The sequence below is a fragment of the Bison bison genome, unplaced genomic scaffold (genome assembly GCF_000754665.1).
Source record: "Bison bison bison isolate TAMUID 2011002044 unplaced genomic scaffold, Bison_UMD1.0 scf7180017864160, whole genome shotgun sequence".
Classification (NCBI taxonomy): domain Eukaryota; kingdom Metazoa; phylum Chordata; class Mammalia; order Artiodactyla; family Bovidae; genus Bison; species Bison bison.
The window spans coordinates 5,910,564-5,919,439 of record NW_011494732.1 but is presented as its reverse complement, the minus strand read 5'-3'; the positions used below and the strand labels follow the sequence as shown (position 1 = coordinate 5,919,439).

The 8,876-nt window shown below is 40.3% G+C and overlaps 1 protein-coding gene across 1 annotated transcript in view; it reads left to right on the top strand.

The window, feature by feature from the left end:
• CCDC62 (coiled-coil domain containing 62) overlaps positions 1–8,876 on the top strand; it is a 42,351-nt gene that overhangs the window by 16,676 nt on the left and 16,799 nt on the right. The window contains exons 7-10 of the mRNA XM_010841310.1: positions 1,747–1,835; positions 2,181–2,296; positions 4,124–4,849; positions 7,780–7,936. Coding sequence (XP_010839612.1) covers positions 1,747–1,835; positions 2,181–2,296; positions 4,124–4,849; positions 7,780–7,936 — 1,088 coding nt within the window. The remainder of the gene's footprint in view (positions 1–1,746; positions 1,836–2,180; positions 2,297–4,123; positions 4,850–7,779; positions 7,937–8,876) is intronic.

The window sequence follows — 8,876 nt, the reverse complement described above, 5'->3', positions numbered from 1 at the left end:
GAAACGCTGGACTGGAAGAAACACAAGCTGGAATCAAGATTGCCGGGAGAAATATCAATCACCTCAGATATGCAGATGACACCACCCTTATGGCAGAAAGTGAAGAGGAACTAAAAAGCCTCTTGATGAAAGTGAAAGAGGAGAGTGAAAAAGTTGGCTTAAAGCTCAACATTCAGAAAATGAAAATCATGGCATCTGGTCCCATCACTTCATGGGAAATAGATGGGGAAACAGTGTCAGACTTTATTGTTTTGGGCTCCAAAATCACTACAGATGGTGACTGCAACCATGAAATTAAAAGATGCTTACTCCTTGGAAGGAAATTTATGACCAACCTAGATAGCATATTGAAAAGCAGAGACATTACTGTGCCAACAAAGGTTCGTCTAGTCAAGGCTATGGTTTTTCCAGTGGTCATGTATGGATGTGAGAGTTGGACTGTGAAGAAGGCTGAGCGCTGAAGAATTGATGCTTTTGAACTGTGGTGTTGGAGAAGACTCTTGAGAGTCCCTTGGACTGCAAGGAGATCCAACCAGTCCATTCTGAAGGAGATCAGCCCTGGGATTTCTTTGGAGGGAATGATGCTAAAGCTGAAACTCCAGTACTTTGGCCACCTCACGCGAAGAGTTGACTCATTGGAAAAGACTCTGATGCTGGGAGGGATTGGGGGCAGGAGGAGAAGGGGACGCCAGAGGATGAGATGGCTGGATGGCATCACTGACTCAATGGACGTGAGTCTGAGGGAACTCCGGGAGTTGGTGAGGGACAGGGAGGCCTGGTGTGCTGCGATTCATGGGGTCACAAAGAGTTGGACATGACTGAGCGACTGAACTGACTGACTGATACTCCAACTCTAGTAATAATGAAGTGTCCCCATTTCAGCAGAATATTTATGGTCTTTATAAAAGAATGAATATTTTAAAAAATACCTCTTTTTCTTTCTGAGCTAGGAAATTGAGTGTAATATTCAAGTGTATATTCAAGACAATTCTGAATCTTACTTACCTATCAGGTAAAAAGAGTTCTCAAGAAATAGAAAGTCTGTAAAGGAGTCCTGGGCTTTCATTAAAATGGAAAGACAAGTTTATCTACCTATGGGGTCACCTCATAGGTTCAAGTATCCTAAGTCTTTGGTTTGCAAGATCACATAGGAATAGCCTGATTGTGAGATTATATCAGATTGACTTACATACTGAAGAAAACAGTGATTTTTTTTTCCCCTTGTAATGTTAGTTTTTTTTTTTTATGTTGATAAAAGTAATATGTTGTTTGGATTTTTATAAGGAAAATGCATTTACAAGTTACCTGTGTAATGTGAATAAATAAGTAAAGAATAAAGTATTAAATTTTAGAGATTTAGAACTCATCCCCTCCCCCCCAAAAAAGGAAAATAATTTTCTTTAATCCTTACATCTAAAAATAACTTATTTTGATATTTCAGTGTGCTTGCCCTCAGCCTTTTTCAATGCATATGTACATACAGACACACACACGTCATTTGATCATAGAGTTTGTACAGTTTGGAATACTTTTTTGACTTAGCATTAATTATATTGCAAAAGTTTTCAAATTTAGTTAGAATCACAGATTAAACTTCTTCCTGGACATCCATTTTGCAATTTTAAAATTCAGAGACGAGTGTGAAAAAAAATTGTTAGCCATGTGCACATTCAATTGTCAGAAATGAAGAGGTGTGTATTGATGTGGCTGGTGAAAAATGTTTTAATAATATTTGTTCTTAAATAGCAGAGAGAGAAAAAAGGAAAGATGAGCTACTTGATATCGCAAAGTCAAAGCAAGAACGCATGAATGCAGAGCTGCATAATCTGAGACAGGTACGTCCCCACTCACTCTTCACTATTAAGTGGGAAACATTTATAAACAGACATCAAATTAGGAAAAGTGTATGCCTGGTGATTTTGTTTATGGTGCTTCTGGAATCCTGACTACTTTAAAGGTGTATCAATCGTATTAACCTCGCAGATAGAGTCTTGCTTATAGTAAAGGAGACTGGTTATACTAACAAATCTTGGTGCTAACATAGGAAAAAGGAAAGCAAACATATTCAGCATATGTCTTTAGCCACTGTCTGATACGTTTTAGCGTCTGAAACACCCAATTGTTGGCTTGCTTTAGCTTTGTCGTTACACTTTGTATTGATTTATCAATATCTACGGCAGATTTACGTAAAACAACAGCGTGATCTGCAGTTTCTTAATTTCAATGTGGAAAATTCTCAGGAATTAATACAGATATATGACTCAAAGATGGAGGAATCAAAGGGCATGGAATCCAGGTAACCTTAGTAAGATGCCATTAATATGATATTGTATTTATTTCCATCATTCATCAATATTTGTTAAGTACCTACTATGGGTCAGTACTTACTACTATTCCCTAGATAGCAGGGAGTAAATGGGAAAAAATATATGTGAGCTAATAATTATCATTTTAATCCTGGGTTGTAGTGAGACTAGATTTAGAATTTAGGCATGATCCTAATTAAACTATTTGATAAATTTCATTAAATACATTATTTGTGTGTGTGTGTGTTGTATAGAAGGCTTTGAGGTAAAGTAGACATTACAGAGATGAATCATTTATTCAGAACTCTCAGTATTTTAGGCACTGGGCTAGGAATAGGGAGAATAAAGATATACTGGGTATTATGCTTATCTAAAAGAAAGAACATCAAAGAATGGTAGAAATAACTGCAGTACAAGTTCAGCTGAGGGTGACCTCTGCTCTCAGCTTGATTTTTCCATTTTCCTTATTAATAGAAGAAGATATCTACTCTTACTTATAACAGGCAGTATGTGAATTAAATTGGTTTCTGTAAAAGTAAAATATAAACATATGAAGAGTGGTTTAATTTAACAAGCATACAACTGTCCCACAGTTCAGTTTAGTCCACATATCCAGCCAAAATAGTAAGGGAGTGGTGGAAAGGAGGGGGCATTCGGGGAACTCCCATTTCTCCACGTAAGGGCAGAAGCTGGGCCCAGTGGCACGCTCCTTTCCCTAGGAGGCTGGCGTTCGGGGTCGGGAGTGGTCAGGAGTTGCAGGGTTTTGCTGCAGACAGGAAGACTGGGAACTCACCCCACACTTTGCTGCATTCGCTGTGCTTTTCTTCGGGTCTTTTACTGGGGATTCTAACACCATCGCTCTGTATCCCAGCATCTGCAGCTGCTACTAATAAACATCAGACCAAGCCGGCGATCTCCAGCAGGCAGAAGCCCCTAACCAGTTGTCTCTCTTTCCTTTTTGTACTTCATTTCCTCTGGGAGGCACCTGGGCTAGATGATTGAAGTTATTCTTTAAGAACATAAAGCGGCCTTTCCTATTCTAGAAGGAGAATCAGAATCATATAGATTAGAACACCTGAACACATGTGACATGAGAATTTTAACCTTGTAGTAAAAGGTTTGTCACAGTGAGTTTTATTTTATGCACATGTGTCATTTTTACTTTAGACTGGTTTTTGGTACATAGCTACATAGGTGTAGCAGATAAATGGGATGTCAGAATACAGTATGGTGAACACATTTGGCACTGTCCAGTTTATCTCTGTACCTTGAATCCCCATTGCCTTTCAGTTCTGGCTTTAGCTCTGTTTACTGTGAAACTAATAGAATTAGGAAAAGAAATAACAGATCAGTCAACAAGTATTTACAGAACACTGAGTGTGTATTAACGACCGTCCTAGGTGCTAGGGGGATTAAAAATGGCTTCATATGTGAAAAACACCCTTAAGCATCTTTAGACAGGACATTCGTGTGTCTGAAACAGCGAGCCTTACAGTTGTAATAGGAGAGTGTCTCTCTGATGAATTAGATCATATATGCAGTAAGATAGTGATTTGCAGTATGGACATATGTATAGTAGACCTTAAGGATGGGACATGGGGGAGTGGGCATGTGGGCTTGGTGATCAGAAAGACTTCCTGGAGGAGGCTGGGCTAAAACTGGGCTCCGAAGAATATAAAATTCCTACCTTCTATTTTCAACTGAGACAAATGGGTCTTATTAGGGTTTAGCTCAACTGATGAGGTTTGAGTGAAATATTTAGAATGATAGTATCAAGTGTATCTTATAACTTCCCGTTTTTTGTAATGCCACCATAGCAGAGACATGTGTTTATCAGACCTTGAAAATAACCACCTAAAAGTCGATTTTAAGAGGGAGAGAAATCAGAAGTCACTGGTTAAGGACCAAAAATTTGAGACCACGTTGGTTCAGCAAACTAGGTCAGACAAGAGCTCTTGTGATGTATGCAAAGAGAAGAAACTACAGGTTAATACTTCATTTGGGGGAAAAAGTGTAATTGCTATCTCATCTCTATTTGCAAAAGACTTAGTGGAGAAACAAAAGTCTTGGTCTCTGGGAGGAAAAATCCAGATTGAACCCGAAAACAAAAGTACATTTTGCAAGATCCACGCAAAATCACACAAAGGGAATGGAATTGGGATTCAGAACGAAGAGAAGCAACCCTCAGAAACATCAACATCTGTATCTGATGATAAATGGCATGACGTCAACGTTTACCTGGGCCTGGCCAGCTGTTCTGATTCAAAGCAGCCAGAAAAGCTGGATGTCGACTATCAGGACCACCTGGAAAGGCCTGGAGTCTCCTGTTGCCACAGAAATGAAGCCTGTGTGGATGAAAGCGACATGTGGGAGTCCAAGTGCTGCCACCCGAGTAACTTCGTAATCGAAGCGCCGGGCCACATGTCTGACGTGGAGTGGATGAGCATCTTCAAGCCTTCCAAAGTGCAGAGGGTCGTGCGCCACAAATCTGTGTGCACTTGTTCAGGAAGCGCCAGCGGGACCAAGTACAACTCTTCGACAAGGTCAGTCTCGTTTCACGTTTGTGAACACCCAGGGAGCCTACTTGGTGGTGTGGTTCAGTTGCTAAGTTGTATCCAACTCTTTTGCACCCCATGGAGTGTAGCCCGCTGGGTACCTCTGTCCATGGGATTCTTCCAGCAAGAATACTAGAGCGGGTTGCCATTTCCTCCTCTAGGGGATCTCCCTGACCCAGGGATTGAACCCACGTCTCTGCATTTTCACGTGGATTCTTTACCGCCGAGCCACCGGGGAAGCCCAGGGAGCCTACTTACTGAGTTTAGAAATAGAAAAGGCCTGCAGGAGCCACTTCATGCCAGCTGTGAAATGCAAGCAGCGTTTGCAACAGACATTGCGTTTGACACACCACTTCCTCTTTTCATCACAGCACAGGCTGTTGAGTTTTTGATTGCACAGAGACTTGATTCCAGTGAGAAGTTTGTGCCTAGGACAGCATCTGAGGCAAAGGTTTTGCTTAACAACACAGCCAGTTGTCATGAGCTGAGCAAACATGTTTTATTTTAAAACAAACGGGGAGGTCACTTCACAGAGTAGAATGCTGCTCTGGGGCATTCCTCAGCCTGGATCCTTTTGAATCGATAAGCTGTTTCTTTCATGTCCAGATTACATTCCCTAGACCCCAGATAAGACATTCTCCTGGCCTGCATTGGCTTATTGATACATCCGACTGCTTTGGCCTTTGTGTTCAGTTTACATCTCCCAAACTTTCTTACTTTTCAAAATCATGCAGGAGAAAGAATATTTGTATTTAACAAGCTGGTAACAGTTATTGGCCTTTTTCTTTCAGTTTTATTGAGATATAACTGATGTGGGACACCGTCTAAATTTAAGGTGTTTGCCGTAACGATTTAAGTACATCAGGAAATGATGAGCACAGTAAGTTTAGTGAATGGCCATCATCTCATATAGATACAAAAGAAAAAAAAATTATTGTTTCCTTGTGATGAGAACCCTTAGGATTTACTTTCTTAACAACTTTTGTATATAGCCTACAGCAGTGTAAATGTTATTAATCCTACTGTATGTGAAATCTCTAGTTCTTATAACTGTAAGTTTGTGCCTTTTGACCATTTCTATCTGACTGTATTTTTTATTTTGTTTAAGAGAAGAAAATGCATTCAGTTCAGTTCAGTCGCTCAGTCGTGTCTGACTCTTTGCGACCCCATGAATCGCAGCACGCCAGCCCTCCTGTCCATCACCAACTCCCGGAGTTCACTCAGACTCACGTCCATCGAGTCAGTGATGCCATCCAGCCATCTCATCCTCTGGCGTCCCCTTCTCCTCCTGCCCCCAATCCCTCCCAGCATCAGAGTCTTTTCCAATGAGTCAACTCTTCGCATGAAGTGGCCAAAATACTGGAGTTTCAGCTTCAGCATCATTCCCTCCAAAGAAATCCCAGGGCTGATCTTCTTTAGAATCGACTGGTTGGATCTCCTTGGAGTCCAAGGGACTCTCAAGAGTCTTCTCCAACACCACAGTTCAAAAGCATCAATTCTTCGGCGCTCAGCCTTCTTCTTAGTTGTTAGCAAATGCTGCCCTTTCAGGCTCATCCCACTGTCCGTTGCTGAATCCTGTAGGTAGTTGTGGGGCACTATCCTAACTTGTGCTATTTTTAAAGAAAACCTTGCTCTTTGACCTTAAATTATAGAAAGAATAAAGTTTCTCTATTGAGAGCCTTATCTGAATCATCACATTGCCTTTCATAGGACTTTATAGTTAAAAATTCCTTTTGGGGATTTTCATTGTTTGGGTTTTCATTTGGCCTGTTTAGAAGCCTGAGTCATTTAAAAATCATATACTGATTCTGTCAGTTGCAAAAGCTTTTTAAAAAATTGGTTGTTACACTAAATGTTACCTGTTCATATTTGGTTTTAATAAAAGATTGCCTTAAGTAATCACAAATCCCAGTAGGACACAACTTCCTGTTTTTCACTACTGAACAAAAACACGCATATATTAAGGGAAAAATTTTGTGTTAGACAGTTTTAAGAGTATAGTGGACATATATTAAATTTAAGGCATGAAAGAAATTCCAAAGCAACTTCTGAGTTTTCTTTCCAGGCCCTTTTGACCTCCCGGCTTGAAATAATTCAAGTGACTTCTTGTTCTTCCAGCAGAGGCACATGCCAAGGCATCGCATGACAAATGCATGATTAAGTAGAAAAGATAATCATGTTTTCCCATTCTTCCTTAGATTATAAGAACTTGTGTGCACACTTCATCATCTGACCAAAATGTTCTTCACATTTATACCTCCATTCCATTTGACAGCCAGGGGTGTATCTGTGGACAGAGAAGCCATAGCAGCTGCCCTGACTGATCCAGAAGGTCCGTGGGAGAAGGAGGTTTCCAGGGCCTGTTTCCAGGCTCTCTGCTTTGAGCCCAGACTTTAATAACCTGCCCAGAAACTTAGCTACATGTGTCTGTTCTCTAATTACTGAGATCCTGTAGAAGAATTAAGGACCCATAACAGTGCCATTCAACTTTCAGAAAAGAACTTTTAAAAAACTATTAGCAAAAATCAATCTCACGCTGAAAACCTAAAATCTACACGTTTAACCTTATACTGTATTCATTTCTTTCCCCTATCTCTCTTGGATGATCCTATCCCTCAAACCTTCTTTTCTTTGCTGTTTTTTCCAGAAGGTGTAGAGAGGAGGACAATTCTCTCTTCTGTAGTTACCCTTTAACAAAGAACTTTGTTTTCTTGCTGTGAAGGGTGTGCATTAATTTATAATATCCTATATAAATATTCTATTCGAATCTATACATTCTATTCAAACTTCAGCTTCTTCATGAAAAAGGAAAAATCTCTCTTTTTGTCCTGTTGAAATGCTTTTCTGTGTGAGTATTGGTGTCATATGTTTGTTATTGTTTCAAGATGCCTGTTTTTGTTTGGTTTTATTATTCACAGTGAGCTGATCGCCATCCAGCAGTCCCACTGTTTGGATTCTTCAAAATCTGCCTTAAGAGAGGATGAGAAGTTGATAGAGACAGAATCCTCTTCGGATAAAAAGAACTCATCTAAGATTTTGTTAGTCAACAAAGACGCAGCCCTGCCCAGTGAAAAGGTTTGTATTTCGCTTAGAAATACTCAGCTTAGGGACTTTTCTGGCAGTCCAGTGGTTGGGACTTAGCCTTCCGATGCAGGGGGCTGTGGGCTTGATCCCTGGTCGGGGAGCTAAGACCCCACATGCCTCATGGCCAAAAAACAAAGAACAAAAGAAGAATATTGTAACAAATTCAATAAAGACTTTTAAAATGGTCCATATTTTTTAAAAAAATCTTTAAAGAAAGAAAGAAATACCCAGCTTATTCAAGCACGATTTCTCCCCAGTACACTTTTAATTCTCCTGTAGCAATATTGTTAGCGTGCTTATGTTAGCGTGCTTAATTTTGGCTGTTCTTCAGGTTTTATTTTAACCATAGGATTTTACCTGCATTATTGAACTGAAGTCATACTTACTTCCCTTCTGTTTTCTTTAAACATACTGTAGGTTAGCTTCAGGCAAAATGTCCCTCAGGCCCTCCAAGTGATTGCTGTATCTATTTTTAGTAAATAGCTTAAACACACAAAATGAAGAGTACAAGAAGCAACTGTGTACCTACATTCAGATTTAACATGTTTACATTTTGCTGTATTTGCTGTATTTTTCAAGGTTAAAGAAATAGAACGTTACAGATAAAGAGTAAACCCCGTGTGTCATTCTGCCCTGTCCACCCCCTGCCACCAGTCATCCACTACCATGAAGTTGTGTCCACATTTGTTTTTATGCTTTTAAGTTTTTCATAAAAGTATACACTTAAACATCACATACTGTTCAGTTCAGTTCAGTTCAGTCGCTCAGTCGTGTCCAACTCTTTGCGACCCCATGAATCGCAGCACGCCAGGCCTCCCTGTCCATCACCAACTCCCGGAGTTCCCTCAGACTCACGTCCATCTAGTCAGTGATGCCATCCAGCCATCTCATCCTCTGGCGTCCCCTTCTCCTCCTGCCCCCAATCCCTCCC